General features: G+C 48.1%; 1 protein-coding gene and 1 pseudogene across 1 annotated transcript; both read left to right on the forward strand.

The window, feature by feature from the left end:
- Positions 1-1,919: 1,919 nt before the first annotated feature.
- On the forward strand, positions 1,920-16,023 carry LOC136662470 (cytochrome P450 2B1-like). Its single transcript, XM_066639688.1, has 10 exons — positions 1,920-1,942; positions 2,886-2,988; positions 5,040-5,202; positions 5,918-6,067; positions 8,084-8,244; positions 13,564-13,737; positions 13,825-13,966; positions 14,079-14,266; positions 15,182-15,323; positions 15,842-16,023. The coding sequence occupies exons 1-10, from the start codon at positions 1,920-1,922 to the stop codon at positions 16,021-16,023; spliced, it is 1,428 nt and encodes a 475-aa protein (XP_066495785.1).
- A 1,763-nt stretch (positions 16,024-17,786) lies between these two features.
- LOC136662962 (5S ribosomal RNA) lies at positions 17,787-17,906 on the forward strand (annotated as a pseudogene).
- Positions 17,907-18,456: the final 550 nt, after the last annotated feature.

An 18,456-nucleotide genomic window follows, 5' to 3' on the forward strand; every position in this document is an offset into this window, starting at 1 on the left:
GGGCATCCAGCAGAGTGTGCTGCACAGCTGCAGCCACTTGAAGGCAATAGGGCCCTCAGGGATATAAGGAGCACCTGAGGCAGGAAGGGTTTGTGGGTTGTAGAAGGAGTGCAGGTTGGAGGGAGGAGACCTGACTGACTGAATGGGCTTATTGACTTGGATGCTCTGACTGATTTGACTGACTTACTTTGGAATCTGACCTTGGACTGTGACTTGGCTCATTGACTTTGGACTCTGCCCTGGATACTCTGACTAAGGGACTGCTGGAGACACTGGAGTTTGGTGTGTGGCTGCTGTGCCCAAGACCTGCTGATGACCCAGGGTCTACTGTAGTGGTGGGAGGCTGCTGGCAGGAGAGAGGATCTCTGCAGGTTGAACTGGTGAGCTACCCTGGAGGTGGGGTCCAGCAGGACTGCAGGGCAGAACCAGGGTCATTTGTTGGGGGAAAGAAGGGGAGCTAATTTGCTTAAAGTGGGCATAATTCTCCAGGCAGAGAATGGCCTTGGAATCAGGCAAAACACCATAGAGGACCAGGCGTCTGAAAACACAGGACAAGAATGTATGACAAAACTAACTAAAAGCTACAAGAGGGGGCTACATTATAAAAATGGGACCCATAAGAGCATAAAGGTAAAAAAAAAAAAAACTATATATGCAGTGTTATCTTCATTTTAGATGTCAAAAGAGTTTTGTGGCTCCTGAGGTTTTTTTTCCTCCAGAAAATGGGTCCAAATGGCTCTTTGAGGGTTTAAGGTTGCAGACCCCTATATTAGAACAGTGACTCTATCACAAAAGGAGATAAGATTAGATTGATGCAGAGTGTTTCTGCCAAATGTTTGCTGGCACTGTCTCAAAGGGTGTGTTAAGAATACATCTTCTCTAAGCAGTTTTTGTTTTTGCTGTTCATCAAGGGAATGCTGCCAGTATGGTGCTTCTATGTGGTTACTTCTATGCTATCCTTGTTAATTAAATATTGAAACCAGGCTGGATTTAACTACCATTGGGTGTATACAAAATTAAGCAACCATTCCCAGTGAGTACTAATTTATGGTTGCATGTCAACATGGAGGAATTTCTCATTACCATAGTTGGCAACTCACCCAGTGCCCTAGTTGACCTCTGGGTTGAGGAAATGACTAGGGCTTTGGATCAGATTGCTCCTGAGCACCTTCTGCCCAGCTCTAGAGTGGGAGCAGCTCCTTGGTTTACTGAGGAGCTGTGGATGATGAAGAGGCAGGGCAGACAGCTGGAGCAATGGTGGCAGAGAACATATCCTGAGTCTGACTATACCTGGGATAGAGCTCATTTAGAGTCTATTCTGTGGCAGTGTTGGTAACCAAGAAGGCTTTCTTCTCTTCCACCCTCATCTGCAGAGAATTGTCCAGCAGAGCTCTTTCATGTAGTCCGCAGCCTGCTCCATCTGGCTCCTCTAAGTAGATAGGGGGGGAAGCATAGTGGCTCCTTGAGATGAGGTTGCGAAGTACTTCATAGATAAAGTCGATCAGATCCAGCATGACTTGGACACCACATGAGTACAGCAATACCTTGCACTTTGGTTAGGGACCAGAGCATGGATGAAAGTCAAAAATGGATGAATGTCAAAGCATAACCTGTTTTAGTTTGCAAATTTATTTTAGCTGGTGGAAAACATCAACGACTAACCATATAATGCATGTTAAACCTAAATAAACAGAAATGAAGAAAAATAAACATAAGAACATCACTGAACATCATGGGAGGTTGGATGAAATCAGACAGAAGAGGAAAAAACGTGGACAACATTTGTAAATGGTTGGAAGAGCAAAGTGATGAAAGTCAGGTGGATGAAAGTCAGGGTATTGCTGTAGTATCTAATCATGTTCCTTTGGCACCTATCCATTCAACCACTTGGGATTCTTTTCAGCTTGCAGAACCTGAGGATGTGGACAGGATTCTGTGGAGTGTGAGACCGTCTGCTTGTTCACTGGACCCCTGCCTGGTCATCAGACTGGGCCTTTTTAATCACACCACCATTGATGGAGGTGAGGGGGTCAGTGATTGTGTGGAATCCCCTCCCCTTGGAATGAAGAACCACTCCCACTTTGGAGACCTTTTGGCCGGGCCTTAAAAACCTTTCTGTTCAGGGGGGCTTTCAATGGCAGACGTGATGGGACTGGCATTTTAATGGACTGGCATTTTAATTTTAATTGTTTAAGGTTATGTGATCCGATCTCATCTGATCTTGGAAGCTAAGCAGGGTCAGGCCTGGTTAGTACTTGGATGGGAGACCGCTTGGGAATACCGGGTGCTGTAGGCTTATACCATAGTCTTTCGAGACTGAAGGTTGCCAACCATCTCCCTATACTGAACACTATCTCCCGAACTTGTCTGATCTTGGAAGCTAAGCAGGGTCAGACCTGGTTAGTACTTGGATGGGAGACCGCTTGGGAATACCAGGTGCTGTAGGCTTATACCATAGTCTTTCGAGACTGAAGTTTGCCAACCATGTGATCAACAGGATGCCTTTGCCTTTTCTTTGTTTTGATTATTACTATGCTTTAAACTCTTGTAAGCTACCTTGAGTGACCTTATTAGGAAAAAGGCTGGGCATAGATTCATTAAAAGATAGACTGATAGTTAGATGTTCGTTTCCTAATAAACAGGCTCCTGGGAACATCCCAGCTTCTCCTCCCTCTGCAGTTCCTCCAGTTGTTTCAATCCCTTTCCCTCGCTGGCATTGGTTGTTCCTGTTGTGCGTATGAGTCTGGCTCTCTCCCATTTTCTTTTCCACCTTCCGGCCCTACAAGTCAGAAAGCAGGAGATTTGCTAATCGAGAGAAGGATGATGTCTTGGCTGGGGCTTGGCTGGATCTTGGGGCTCCTCTTCATTTTGCTCCTTCTGTTCAGGAGCAAGAACCTCCACAATCTACCACCAGGACCATCCGTCTGGTTTGCTTTGAGGAACCTGTGGTCCCTGAAGGAGCTCTCCGTGCTTCAAATGCTCCTGAAGGTGAGTTTTGGAGTCATCCTCCACATTCCTAGCAAAAGAGACGCCTGCTGGGTTAGAGCTGAAGCTGGTGGAAATTCACTTATTCCCCCAGGGACTCATTTAGAACACATTTACTGAAGCATTTACTCACATATAACCTGCCTTTCAGCATTAGGTGAGCATGTGGGGCTTGATTGAGGCTGATCAATGGAGATATTGCCACAAGCCAGGTGGTCACTCTTTCACTGCTATGACTTCACATATCCCAGAGGGAGCTTTGGGCTTGGGCTTGGAACTCCATAGCTTAGCATGGTGAGATCTAGTGATGACACAAGCCCACTTACCATGCAGTCTTGTGCATGTTTACATTAACATGTGTCCTGCTGTCTTCACTGAAGCTGACTTTGGAGCAAGGGACAAATGAAAGTGTATATTAGGCAGGTCCCATTTCGTTCTTAATCAGGGAGCGATAGTTTGAGTGTGTTGTTTTGAGCGAAAGTAGTGGTATAAATTATTAGGAATTAAAGTGTATATCCTGCCCTTCTAACAGAATCATGGAAGGGATACTAGAAATCATCTAGTCCAACCCTCTGCTCCGTGCAGGCCACTGCTACAGCGTTCCTGACAGATGGCCATTCAGCCTCTGCTTGAAAATCTCTAATAAGGAAGGACCCATAGTGCCAGACAGTTCTCTTACAGTTCAGAAATTCTTTCCCATGTCTAGCCTAAATCTGCTTCCCTGCATTTGCAAGCCCTTGGTTCTAATCCTGCCCTCTGGAGTGATAGAAAGCAAGCCATCCTCTCCTTCTGCACAACAGCCCTCCAGAAACTTGAAGATGCCTTATCATGTCTCTCCTTCTCCAATCCAAACACAGTCAGTTCTTTTCATTGTTCGGCATAAGACTTGGTTTCTCAAATCTTTGTTGCCCTTCTCTGAACCTGCTCCAGTTTATCAGTGTCTGCCTTGATAATGGATGCAGTATTCCAGATGAAGTCTGACTAGTGCAAAATACAGTATCATTATTACTTCTTGTGATCTGGACTCTATACTTCTGTTGATGAAGTCCATTATTCCCCCCCCCCTTTTTTTGTAGCTGCATGCATACCTCATCACGATCAGCTTGTGGTCTTATGCCAACACTCCTTCTATTAGGCATGTCACTGGTCTGGTCCTTTTCTCTCCAGCAACTGCTCAACACCAAGTACAGGTCTTTGATTACCTGTTTCCTGCACACTTCTCATCAGACAGAACTAAATGGAAATAAAAATATTGATCATGTAACGTTCTCCACCCTGTACTTGTGCCACTGATGTTTTTGTACCTACATGAAAGATTTTATCTTTGTTTCCATTGTACAGCACCTAGCACTTAAGAGGCATTCTCCTGTCTGTGAGAGTGGGCGGAATGCCTTGTCAGATACATCTCAGGTTGTGATACCTGTATGTATCATTCTAAACCAGGGGTGACCAAACCTCGGCCCTGGGGCCACTTGCGGCCCTCGAGGCCTCTCAGTGTGGCCCTCAGAGAGCCCCCAGTCTCCAATGAGCCTCTGGCCCTCCAGAGATTTGTTGGAGCCCACACTGTCCCGACGCAACTGCTCTCAGCTTGAGGGAGATTGTTTGACCTCTCGTGTGAGCTGTGGGATGAGGGCTCCCTCCACTGCTTGTTGTTTCACATCTGTGATGCAGTAGCGGCAGCAAAGGAAAGGCCAGCCTTGCTTTGTGCAAGGCCTTTTATAGGCCTTGAGCGATTGCAAGACCTTCATTCATTCATATAAGTTCATCTTTAATATAATCATTTATGTAAACTTATGTAAATTTATTCAAATTTTAAAAGTAAATTAGTTCTTTTTTCCCCCGGCCCCCAACACAGTGTCTGAGAGACGATGTGGCCCTCCTGCCAAAAACTTTGGACACCCCTGTTCTAAACAAACAGAAAGTACACTTTCTTTAAAATCACAAATTATTTCACTGGGCAACAGCCCTAGTTCTGAATGATAAACTAATCAAGAGGCATCTTGCGAGCACAAAATCATGTTCTCTCTTTCCTTTCTTGGCCATCTTTGGCTCAGCTGCGGGAGCAATTCGGGGATGTCTTCTCTTTGAAGATAGGATCTCAACTGGTGGTTGTGCTCTGCGGCCACAAAATGGTCGAAGCTGCCCTGGTAGACCAAACAGAGGACTTTGAGAGTAGACCCAATCTTCCTATTGTTAAGAAGACGAACAACAGCTATGGTGGGTTATACTTTCACTGCTACTGCTTCGTGGTTATTTAGCACCCAATATGTTCTGTGTGATACCTTTGCTGGTGTCTTGCATCTATGATTCTGGCCTTTCAGGATAAGGACTTGAGAGCTAGTGTCATGTGTGGGTACTGGCTTCACTGTGGGGCAAGGATATTTGATGACTCACCTTCTCCCATACAGGCTGGCTTGTTCCCTAAGATCTTCAGAGAGCATCTTTCTTTGTATGAAGCAAGGGGGAGCCACAGTGAGAGGTGGCTGCCTGATTGATGGTGATCCTCCCAAATGTGGAATGCCCTGGACACTTTCCAATGGGGCATGAAGACCTTTTTAAAAAAAAATTTCAAATGGTTTTGTTCCAGTGGGTAGGGACAGAGATTTGACAGTGGGAGATATTTGGGGGGGGGGGCTGCTTATGTTTTTATAATCCGCTGTTTGTCTTATGCTTTTATTTTTTAGCTCCAATTTTTAGGCTACTGTGCTTCTAAGTATTTTTATTATATATGCTTTATTATGTACTTTTAAAATCTTTTATGTTGAAAACCACTTTGAGCACCTGGTCTGGCCTTCGGGGAGGTTATTGCCCCACAGGCTCAGCAGAGAGGGATTTTCAGGGCTTAAGGGAGAAGTTGCCTGCTGTCTTTTCTACCAGTGCCTCTCAGCTTGACTGAAGGTGGGTCTTCTCTGTCCCTCCCACCCCTGCCCAGGTATTTCTTTCAGCAAAGGGGAGAGATGGAAACAGATTCGTCGCTTTGCCCTCACCACCCTTCGCAGCTTTGGGATGGGGAAGCGGTCCATCGAGGGGCGGATCCAGGAGGAAATTGGGTTCCTGGTGGAGGAATTCAGGAAGACGCAAGGTTTGGGTTTTTGCTCAAGTCTGATGAAAAGAACGCTTGTACTTTTGCAGAGGGATGTGCATCCTGGAACATTAGAATAGTTGGCAACCTTCAGTCTCGAAAGACTATGGTATCGCACTCTGAATGGTGCTTCTGGAACAGCGTCTAGTGTAGCTGAAAAGGCCGATTCGGGAGTGACAATCCCGTCCACACTGGGAGCAAGTGCAGTCTGTCCCTGGTCTGTCTCCCTGGCTATGGGCCTTCCTTCTTTGCCTCAGACTACTGGCCAAGTGTCTCTTCAAACTGGGAAAGGCCATGCTGCACAGCCTGCCTCCAAGCGGGCCGCTCAGAGGCCAGGGTTTCCCACTTGTTGAGGTCCACTCCTAAGGCCTTCAGATCCCTCTTGCAGATGTCCTTGTATCGCAGCTGTGATCTACCTGTAGGGTGCTTTCCTTGCACGAGTTCTCCATAGAGGAGATCCTTTGGGATCCGGCCATCATCCATTCTCACGACATGACCGAGCCAATGCAGGCGTCTCTGTTTCAGCAGTGCATACATGCTAGGGATTCCAGCACGTTCCAGGACTGTGTTGTTAGGAACTTTGTCCTGCCAGGTGATGCCGAGAATGCGCCGGAGGCAGCGCATGTGGAAAGCATTCAGTTTCCTCTCCTGTTGTGAGCGAAGAGTCCATGACTTGCTGCAGTACAGAAGTGTACTCAGGACGCAAGCTCTGTAGACCTGGATCTTGGTATGTTCCGTCAGCTTCTTGTTGGACCAGGGGCAAGAAGGGCAGTAAAACGCAAGGTACATTCTAAGGTATGAGATGTGTTTAGATACTATTCTAATGCAATCTAATATCTAAACCCAAACAGATCTCATACCTTAGAACAGTGAGAATAAGGCAGAACAGTGACATCATCCCACACCAGGGATTTCAGGATAAGTCAAAGGATTTTCACGGCCGTTGACCCTGACTAGCCCAGCCTTTGTGATGCCTTTGGGAATAGGAGGCATCATCCTGACTAAGTAAGATCAAGAACTAACAGCACAATCCTACACTTGTCTACTCAGAAGTAGACCCCACAGAGTACAACGTGCCTTACTTTCTGGCAAGCATGCATAGGATTACAACCTTATTTGAGGAAGTTGCATCAGAGTTCTATTTGTTTTCTTGCTTGTCTTTTACCTATTTTTCCCTTCTGTTTGTAAAAACTGTGCCAAGTCTCTGCCTCAAAACTCAGTTGTGACTCTCTGGGTTCAGGACTGGTAGTCCATGCTGGTCCTCAGGGATGGTGTACATAATAATGCCTCAACACGAAAGCCACTCTAAACAGTGAAACCTGCTCTCTCAAATATACCAGATGAACTGTATAAACATTCCTGGGTTGCTTCCATATTAGGTTCTGCTGAGGCATTGGTCTTCCATAATGAACTGAAAAGTAGGATTAGAACAGTGAATCCCAAATGGCACCTAATATACAGTCCCATTCCCTGTCCACATCCCCCATTCCCTTTAAAGGGTATAACAAGGGTGATGGGTTGTCAGCTTGACGTAAACCAACCCAAATGATTCCCTATGAAATTGCATCTGAAATTGGGCCCTCAGGGATCCCTCTTTTCCCTGCCTGGTTAGAGGATCCATAAGAGATGGCCACAACCAAGGATGGTTTGCAAGTTCCATAGCACATCAGCACCCACAAGGTGCATCATTTGCTGGGCAGTGGAGCACTTGGGCATTTGCTGGTTTGCTGGGCATTGTGGAGTCTGACGGAGTCAAGTCCTGCCATAAGAGTGTTTTTAGGCCGAAGAACAGAAGGGCAGCCCTGCTGGATCACAGACCAAAATGGGTCCATCTAGTTCAGAGTCCTGCTTCCAACATGTGAACCAACAGTCAGGGTTGGTGCTTTGTGTTGGCCCCAGCTGCAATGCTTTGACCTGGACCTGGTGCTCCCTTCACCTCCAGCTTTCCAAAAAGATCTGTGGCAGCCCCGGACAGGTCCACTTTCACCCTCGTATCTCTCCTCTTCCATCCTGCAGGCTCCCCCTTTGACCCCCGTGTTCTCCTGCGCTGCTCCGTCTCCAACATCATTTGCTCTATGATCTTTGGGGAGCGCTTTCAGTATGATGACAGGGAGTTTCGGGCACTGATCCATCTCATCGAAGAGAACATTCGTCAGATCAACTCTATCTGGCTGCAGGTGAGCCAAGCTGGAGGGAGGGCCAGGAATAGGTGGGAGGAGACCCTTGCCTTGCTGGGCACTGTGTGATGTTTGGGAGGGGGGCAACATTTGATCCTGGAGAACATAAGAACAGCCCCACTGGATCAGGCCATAGGCCCATCTAGTCCAGCTTCCTGTATCTCACAGCAGCCCACCAAATGCCCCAGGGAGCATACCAGATAACAAGAGACCTGCAAGAAATATTGGGATGTGTTTCAGATTGGGTTCTGCCTCCTGTGGGGTATCGGCTTTCGTACCAGTGATTCAGAACTTGAAACCAGAGCCATAATGAACTGCCCTGGAACAGTCCATTAAGCACTTGGCGCAGTGACATCACAATATCATGTGACTTAGTTACATCACTTCCAGGTTCTCACCAGAGGGAGGGGTGCTCGTTGTGTTCACGTCACATGCCCTATTCCTTGTCTGTGGAGGCTGGGAACCTCCAGAGGAGAAGGAGTGGGGTGCACAAAACCACCAGCAGGTCCTCTGTAATGAGGGCAGAGCCTGGGAGTATTATTATTAACAGTATTTATATACCGCTTTTCAACTAAAAGTTCACAAAGCGGTTTACAGAGAAAAATCAAACAACTAAATGGCTAGAGCCTCTGTAACAGGGCGGAGCCTTGGGCAGTCATGTGCCCCTGCTTGATTGAGCACCTGGGGCAGGTGCCCTTCAGGCTGTGCCCTGGTTCTGGCTCTGCTTGAAGCAATGAGTCCTCTAAACCCAAAGGGACAAGGAGGACTGGCTACTGAGAGAGGGGGTCTTTCCTGGAGCTGCACCCAGATTACTGCCTGTGGGAGTTCCACCCTTATTGCCCTTGAGATGCTAAGCCATCTTCCTGTTCTGCTGATTTTGGTCCCTTTGACCACCTTGGTTGTCTCATTTAGGTTTTATGTCCAGGCTTTGGGGATGTTTTGCTTGGGGTTATTTGAAATGGCTTACTGGTGGCTGAATGATTGAACTGTCAGATGACTTAATTGCTGCTATCCAGGTTGCATTCTTGCCTACTCCTGGCACTGCTTTGTACTCTGCCTTGAAAACCACTTTCAGAAACACATCAGGCACATCAGGCCTGCCTTAAACAGGGAAGTTCCAGCAGATTGACAAGGCTTCTCTGCCGCCTGAATGTTTCATAACGGGACCAACTAAAAGCCCCTTTTCGCTGACGGAATCCCCACTCTGTGCTATCTTTGGTGTAGATTTGTACTTGTACATGCACATGTGGGTTCTGTTTGCATTGTGACATTGTGGCACGTTGATCCACTTACTGAGTTGTAACCTGGTGGCAAGGGCTAAGCTGATGAAAGTGACCCTTGGTGAGAGCAGAGGGCAGTTGAGGAGAACATAAGAACAGCCCCACTGGATCAGGCCATAGGCCCATCTAGTCCAGCTTCCTGTATCTCACAGTGGCCCACCAAATGCCCCAGGGAGCACACCCGATAACAAGAGACCTGCAAGGCTTCCTGGGAATTGTAGTTAAGAACATACGAACAGCCCCACTGGATCAGGCCATAGGCCCATCTAGTGCAGCTTCCTGTATCTCACAGCGGCCCACCAAATGCCCCAGGGAGCACACCACATAACAAGAGAACTGCAAGGCTTCCTGGGAATTGTAGTTAAGAACATAAGAACAGCCCCACTGGATCAGGCCATAGGCCCATCTAGTGCAGCTTCCTGTATCTCACAGCAGCCCACCAAATGCCCCAGGGAGCACCCCAGATTACAAGAGACCTCATCCTGGTGCCCTCCCTTGCATCAGGCATTCTGACGTAGCCCATTTCTAAAATCAGGAGGTTGCACATGCACATCATGGCTTGTAACCCATAATGGATTTTTCCTCCAGAAACTTGTCCAATCCCCTTTTAAAGGCGTCCAGGCCAGACGCCATCACCACATCCTGTGGCAAGGAGTTTCACAGACCAACCACACACTGAGTAAAGAAATATTTTCTTCTGTCTGTCTTAACTCTCCCAACACTCAGTTTGAGTGGCTGTCCCCTGGTTCTGGTGTTATGTGAGAGTGTAAAGAGCATCTCTCTATCCACTCTGTCCATCCCCTGCATAATTTTGTATGTCTCAATCATGTCCCCCCTCAGGCGCCTCTTTTCTAGACTGAAGAGGCCCAAACGCCGTAGCCTTTCCTCATAAGGAAGGTGCCCCAGCCCCGTAATCATCTTAGTCGCTCTCTTTTGCACCTTTTCCATTTCCACTATGTCTTTTTTGAGATGCGGCGACCAGAACTGGACACAATACTCCAGGTGTGGCCTTACCATAGATTTGTACAACGGCATTATAATACTAGCCGTTTTGTTCTCAATACCCTTCCTTATGATCCCAAGCATAGAATTGGCCTTCTTCACTGCCGCCGCACATTGGGTCGACACTTTCATTGACCTGTCCACCACCACCCCAAGATCTCTCTCCTGATCTGTCACAGACAGCTCAGAACCCATCAGCCTTTATCTAAAGTTTTGATTATTTGCCCCAATGTGCATGACTTTACACATTGAAGCGCATTGAGGAGGTTTTTGGAGGAGGACTTGCAACCCAATCTTGGGATTCCCAGGGCCTGCTGGAGCAGCCAAAGCGGCTACTGCTATATTCAGCAGGTGCTGGGAAGCAGCTGCGAGTCTCCTCAGGGGAAGGGGATTTTTGACTCCTTCCCACAGGGAAAACCCCAAGTCCTGCAGTGGGGCTTCTCAAGCCTGTGCTGGCTATTTTGGAGCACAGACTTTAGAGACTCCCTGTCATCTCTTCCGGCCCAACACTGCTCCAGCAGTCCCACCACCCTCCTGCTCCTGTTCCTCCCCATGTCCTGCATTCCCATCATTCTACCCTTTCTCTGCCCCCCAGAGGCCACACCAGCACCCGGCCGTCACACTTACCCCCATCGGGGGCGCATCCTCCTTCTTACCTGCGTGGGTCCAACGCCAGCGCTCCCTACTCACATGGTGCCATAAACATGTTTGGCATTTATGGCACCCAGCCCCAGTGCTAGGGCTCAGAGCTGGCACTGGCCCAGTTTAGGATTGGGCAATCAGAGTGTTTCTAAATACACAGGACCTTCCGTGAACCATCCACCTCCAGCACTGAACAGGTTTTACTTCCATATACTCAGTCTTGGGTGGCGCCTCTGTGTGAACAAAGCGTTTATCTGTCTGGCCTTTCAGCAAACAAAAGGCATGTTGCACGAGGGTACAACCTGTAGAATTGACAGTGGGGTGGTGCTTCAGTGAATATCATGGCTCTTCACCTACCAAATGTTTATGCCTAATAAAGGTTGACTTGACTTGAATATCATGGCTCTCAGTGGGTACAGTCTCCTCAGAGAACGTAGTAAAAGAAGGACACGTGTAAAGATCTAAGTTAAATAAATAATACTTTGAAGATGTTAAATTTGCTACTTTGATATCTAACTAGCACTATTTCTTATCCCAAAATAAAACCTGATTCTTCTCTGAGCAGTATTTTGTCAAAAGTTTGGAATGGGGGTTTGTCCATAAACTAGACCTAGCTGATTTGCTATCCCACGCTCAGAGGCAAAGTGGGGTTACATTTGTGGGAATCTTCTGAGATGCTTTCTGGGGACATTTGGAATAATCTTTCCATATTTAAGATATAATAATGGAGTCTTCCACAGAAATGGAAATTTTCTAGTGAATGACAGGGAAACCTCAGCAGCGCTGCCTGGGAGAAATGTCCTAGCAAAAGACTGCCAAGTCTTCAGACCCTGAAGCTACGGTTTTCAAACTCTCCAGGAGTTTGAAACCTGCAGTAAGTCTTTGCAGGGGCAGGGAGAAGGCAGCGACGCAGTCCCCAGGATCTGCTCTGCCTCCGAAAAAGCGGAAGTGGAGCGCAATCGCCCCAGTCTAAGAACATAAGAACAGCCCCACTGAATCAGGCCATAGGCCCATCTAGTCCAGCTTCCTGTATCTCAAAGCAGCCCACCAAATGCCCCAGGGAGCACACCAGATAACAAGAGACCTCATGCTGGTGCCCTCCCTTGCATCTGGCATTCTGACATAGCCCATTTCTAAAATCAGGAGGTTGCACATACACATCATGGCTTGTAACCCGTAATGGATTTTTCCTCCAGAAACTTGTCCAATCCCCTTTTAAAGGCATCCAGGCCAGATGCCATCACCACATCCTGTGGCAAGGAGTTCCACAGACCAACCACACACTGAGTAAAGAAACATTTTCTTTTGTCTGTCCTAACTCTCCCAATCCTCAATTTGAGTGGATGTCCCCTGGTTCTGGTGTTATGTGAGAGTGTAAAGAGCATCTCCCTATCCTCTCTGTCCATCCCCTGCATAATTTTGTATGTCTCAATCATGTCTCAATCATTGTATGTCAATCATCATGTCTCAATCTTTGTATGTCTCAATCATGTAGGCGCTCACGCAGTGCTCCCCGCACACAGGGACAGCTGCTGCAGGGACTGGTGAGTGCACCCCAGTCCCTGCAGCCCCGTCAGAAGGGAAAGCGGAGTGATCGCGCTCAGCTTCCGGTTTTGCAGAGCGGGGCGCAATCGCTCCGCTTTCACTTTTCCTGACCTGGGGAGCCCTGCCGAAGGTTGCGCAGGCTCCCTGCACCCCCGGGTGACTGCAGGAGGCTTGGGCAAGTGCACCCAAGCCCCTGCAGCCACCCTGAGCGGCACGATCCTGCGGATCATGCAGCTGCCTTCCACCTGTCCCCTGGCTGCCCCCGCCCCTTAAGGGGGCAGAGGCCAGGACCCACAGGCTGGGGCGTTGCAACGCCCCAGTTTGAATACCACTGCCCTGAAGGATTTGGGAAGAGGCAATGGGAGGAGCACTGGACGAGCTCTTCAGCCTCACTCAGAAGGTTCTCCACACCACAAATCACACATTACTCTGGATACCATCACAGGTCCTGGAGAGGACTGTCTTGATGCTTGTTTCAGCACTGGATGTATTCCACACAGTTTGCACCAGTGATCCTACACTCTTTGTAAAAGAGTGCCTTGATGCTTTGCAAAACTTTTGGTTATTCAGAACAGGGAAATGGGAACTTTTGATGTAAATCCCCACTATTTACAAGCTTTTGGTGTCTCTTGGGTCAAAGGTGGAAGATCCACAGGTCCTGAAAATCTGGCTCTCCTGCCAAGCCCTTGCTGTGAGGCCTAGATTCTGCCATTTCACCTGAGATCCATTGCACATTTGGGTTCTGCACCTTAGGGCTCGTATAGATCTTTCCCCCCACTTTGGGTGCATTTTGCTCACCAATGGAAGGACCACCTTTAATTTCCTTTTGGAATTCTGTCTCAATTCACAGCTATACAATTTTTTCCCTGGAGTTATGAAGTTCCTTCCAGTTGCAAACAGCTTCTTTGAGAACTATGAGGAGCAAAAGAGGTGTGTATCCAGGATGGTGCAGAAACACAAGGACACCTTGGACCCAGCCTTGCCACGGGACTACATAGACGCCTTCCTTATCAAGATGCAGGAGGTATGTTGGCTACAGCACTCACTTGCAGAAAGGAAAGCCAATCCCAGCTCCTATAGTCTTTGTCGGAAATGTTCTCTTTGCATGTAGGACAGTGGGAATCTCAACACTGAATTCCACCAGAAGAATCTTGTGGTCTCTGTATTGGACCTGTTGTTTGCTGGTACCGAAACCGTAACCAGCACCCTAAGATACTCTTTCCTGATTCTCTTAAAGTACCCTCACATTGTTGGTAAGTTGGACTGGAGAAGGACAATGCCATTAGCTTCAATGTCAGCTCACCAGGATATCAAAAGTAAACCTTGTTGATGGTTCTTTCTTCTTTCTGTGCTGCTGCCTCATAGAAAGAATCCAAGATGAGATAGACCAAGTGGTTGGGCAGAATCGGGCTGTGTCCATGCAAGACAGGTCAGAGATGCCATACACAGATGCTGTGATCCACGAACTCCAGAGATTTATTGATGTTAATCCTTTGGGGTTACCCCGTTCCACTACACAGGACACGGAGTTTGCAGGATATGTAATTCCTGAGGTAAGCTGAATACACAGCTCTTGACTTTATAAGATATAAATGGTCCTGCTGGAATAGACCAAGGTTTACCTAGACCAGTCTTATGCCATGGGAAGCTCATATGCAGGGGCAGAAGACAGCCATCCTTCATGGCTTGTCTCCATTTCTGGTTCTGAGGTTGACTGCCCCTAAACACGGAGATTCCATTGCACTATCACTGTAGCCACTGTCAGAGATTGGCCATCTTCCCAATGACCTCCCTTGGTTACCCCTGGAACACTTTTGCACTCGTTGTGTTCTATTACTGGCTCCTTCTGGGTTTGCTATCCTGGAACCTTAGACCCTGGAGAGTAAATGTGATTGGCAGGGGAAAGAGTGGAAGGTAGGAGGACCTGCAATGGTCCCTCCCTTCTCCCAGCTAACGGCATGAGGATCCCCTTGGAGCAGAGTTCCCAAGGCCCCTTGCAGCCGACACTATCAGAATGTCAGCTCCTGAGGTTCATCAGGAAAATAAATTGGCATAGCATGTTCTGCTCTTTGGCCAATACAGAACATGGAGACCCCTACACTGCCTTCCTCTACTGCTTGGAACGTCAAGCTCCTCTCTGAGCATAGGAGTTGGAAATGCCCTTTGTTGTTCAATAAATGGAAAGCAGAGGCTGTTCAGAATGCTGAAATCCCTGCCAAGCCCTTAGATCTGCACTTGCACCAGAGTCCCATGGATGTTCAGGAACTGCACAGGTCTGCTTGTGGCGAGGCAGGTTCAGGAAGTAGTAGGATTGCCTGAGTTATGCTCCAGCCATGGTTGAGCAGTGCAGAAGCAAAGTCCTTCAATGGCTAAGATTCACATGGTGGTAAATTAGCAGAGTTGAAAGAGGCCTCCAAATGATACCTTCTGTTCTCTTCTGTTGTCCCACCTCTGCACCATTTTCCCAGGGGAGTATCGTGTTTCCAATGCTGCATTCAGTCTTAAATGATCCCATTCAGTTCAAAGCCCCGGAGACATTTGACCCGGGGCATTTCCTCGATGAGAGTGGTGCATTTCAGAAGCCTGATGCCTTCATACCATTTTCTGCAGGTAGGTGTTGCACAAGAATGCTTTCAAAGACTTGGGCGTAGCTTCCGTGACAGCTTCAAGAAAGCTTTCAAAGACTTGCACGTGGCTCCTGCGACGTCCTGATTTGTGCACCTCAAAACTGAAGTGAAAAGCCAACTTAGTAACTTGCCTCAAAGATAGTGATTCTGAGCCCTACCTAGAAGCCCCAGTGCGGGAAGCCGTGATGTAATGACATCACATTGACATAATGACGTCACTTCCAGGTTCTGTCCAGAGGAGGAGGCACTGGCAGCTTTCTGCCCCCCCTTCTGTGGAGGCTCCCCCTTGAAGTGGGGAGCACTTGAAGGGGCGACACTGAGCAAAACGAATAGGGGGTGCAAAGCAAGCATACCTTCCTCTGGGAGAACCGTAAGTGGCACAAAGCAGACATGCTGTCCCCTTGGCATAGGTATTCCTATGGCTCTGCCTTTGTTTGCTGATGCTGGAATTGCAATTCTTGCGTGCTGAATAAGGAGCTTTTCCCCCTGGCCACTTTACAGGGAAACGTTCCTGCCTAGGAGAAGGCCTGGCTCGGACAGAGCTCTTCCTCTACTTCACCACCATCTTGCAGAACTTTGTCCTAACGTCCCCTGTTCCTGTGGAAGAAATTGACTTCACCCCAGAATACATTGGTTTTGGGAAGGCCCCGCGGCCACACCGGCTGTGTTTCACCCCTCGCTGAAGCCTCATGTCTACTGGCCACCTGCCACCTCGTGCATCTTGTCACAGGCAAGGTAGAAGAAGAGTGGTTTGGCTTTCCCTGCGCATAGTTTTGCTGGACGACGTAAGGCAGAACAGAACAGGGAAAATGAACTGCTCTCCACTGGGTTTCGTTTTTCTTTTGCGGGGGAGCTTATTTTCAGCTTATTTCGCTGGTTGCAGAAGGAGGGTGGGAAAGTGGGGCGGACTCTGCTAGGAACTTCATCTGCTAATAAATCTGTATAAATAAAACAAACAAACGTGTGAAATGAAGGAGGATGGGAAAAGGATATGATAGAGAGGGAGGTTTCAGAGTGGGAAAAGTTAGCCCTGAGTGGGAAGAGTTAGCCCTGCTAACTGGGCAAAGAGGCAGCTTTTAATGCAGTGCCCAGCAGTGTTCAGCAGGGAGAGAACAAAGACCACCTGATGTCCCAGTATCTGTGGCTGGTTTCTCTTCTACATCTTTTGTTGGGTTTGTGAGCTCTTTAAGGGCAGGGAACCATATATTTATTAAACGTGCTGTGCAAACTGCTTTGTGTACTACGTTTTGTTGAAAAGCGTATATAAATATAATAATCATAAAACATGCTGGTATCCCTAGCATGTATGCACTGCTGAAACAGAGATGCCTGCATTGGCTTGGTCATGTTGTGAGAATGGATGATGGCCGGATCCCAAAGGATCTCCTCTATGGAGAACTTGTGCAAGGAAAGCGCCCTACAGGTAGACCACAGCTGCGATACAAGGACATCTGCAAGAGGGCTCTGAAGGCCTTAGGAGTGGACCTCAACAAGTGGGAAACCCTGGCCTCTGAGCGGCCCGCTTGGAGGCAGGCTGTGCAGCATGGCCTTTCCCAGTTTGAAGAGACACTTGGCCAACAGACTGAGGCAAAGAGGCAAAGAATGAAGGCCCATAGCCAGGGAGACAGATCAGGGACAGACTGCACTTGCTCCCAGTGTGGAAGGGATTGTCACTCCCGGATTGGCCTTTTCAACCACACTAGACGCGGTTCCAGAACCACCATTCAGAGCGTGATACCAGTCTTTCGAGACTGAAGGTTGCCAACATTAAAAGACAGCAGCAGCAGATGGGGTGCAGGTGGACTTGTAAGCAATGGAAAACAGCTGGGCACAGAGATGCCTCCCAAAGCTCTTCCCATGCACCTTCTCCCTATTTCCTGGTTGAGGCTTCAGTGGTCCGGGGTCCCAGGGCTTTGCCTCTCCCATCCTTACACCAGAAAAGGACAAGTCATGGTGATTGGTGTCATCGCCCACCCTGACTACCACAACCTTCTCTCTTCTGTAGTCCCATGATCATGCCTCCATCAAGCATTCTGCATTCAGCAAAATCATTTGTCTCTCTCGTCATCAGTCTGGTATGTAATTAATCTGTGGAACTCCTTACCACAGGATGTTGTGATGGCACAGGGCTTAGATGCCTTGAAGGGTGGGACGAGTTATGGAGGAGAAGTCAATCATAGGTCACAAGTCATGATGGCTGTATGCAACTCCCAGAAAGGTAACTTATCTCTGCAAGGGAGTAGCAACAGGATACAAGCAGCTTGTTGTCTGGTGTACTCCCTGAGGCATTGGTGGGCCGCTGTCAGATACAGGAAGCTGGACTAGATCGGTCCTTGACCAGATCCAGTAGAGCTCTTCTTATGAAATCACAATTATCTTGAAATGACAGAAAGTGTTCAGATTAAATGTACAGGTGGGAGTGTGTGGGAGTGATTGAAATTTCCCTTTCAACAGCAACTGTTACCCTGCACATGCCCAATCTCATCTGATCTTGGAAGCTAAGCAGGGTCAGGCCTGGTTAGTACTTGGATGGGAGACCGCCTGGGAATATTGGGTGCTGTAGGCTTATACCATAGTCTTTCGAGACTGAAGGTTGCCAACCAAGTCAACCTGCACAGGACTGGGCTGCAGGCACTTGGGACTGGCAGCCGCTTGTGCTGCTCAGCAGGCGAAGCCACAGGTGCCAATTCTAAGCCGCCTGGCTGCATGCGCTGGTTTCTAGTCGCAAACATGAGTGCAATTACTGTCGTGTCGATTGCAAGTCTTGGCAGGGTGGGTTGTATTTATATTAATCATGCTGAAAAGCATGATGTGCTGGAATTATGATGCCATTTAAAAGATTAAGGTGGCTCATTCCCAGCCAAACAGGTAGTCATAATCGGATATGCAGCACCTGCTGTTCCAGTTACAGCAAATCCTTCTAGTGGCTACTGATTTCCACCTCTCTGAAGTGCAATGAGGCAAAATAATGGAGGACGGGGGCATGACAGCTTGGGGGAATGTCTATGTTCAAAAGCAGTCACCCTCTGAATGTTTGAGACTGGCAAATGACAGGGGAAGGTTGTGACCTTCTTATCCGGTTGGACCTCTGTCTTTAATGTCCTCCATTGGAGCCA

The sequence above is a fragment of the Tiliqua scincoides genome, chromosome 11 (genome assembly GCF_035046505.1).
Source record: "Tiliqua scincoides isolate rTilSci1 chromosome 11, rTilSci1.hap2, whole genome shotgun sequence".
In the NCBI taxonomy this organism is placed as follows: Eukaryota; Metazoa; Chordata; class Lepidosauria; order Squamata; family Scincidae; genus Tiliqua; species Tiliqua scincoides.

Excerpts from the sequence above, each read along its gene's own strand:
- LOC136662470 (XM_066639688.1), top strand. The coding sequence starts at position 1,920 with ATGTGGACAGGATTCTGTGGAGT. Across the intron at positions 1,943-2,885 it reads TGGACAGGATTCTGTGGAGT|GAGCAAGAACCTCCACAATC; the intron begins GTGAGACCGTCT and ends CCTTCTGTTCAG. Across the intron at positions 13,738-13,824 it reads TCCTTATCAAGATGCAGGAG|GACAGTGGGAATCTCAACAC; the intron begins GTATGTTGGCTA and ends CTTTGCATGTAG.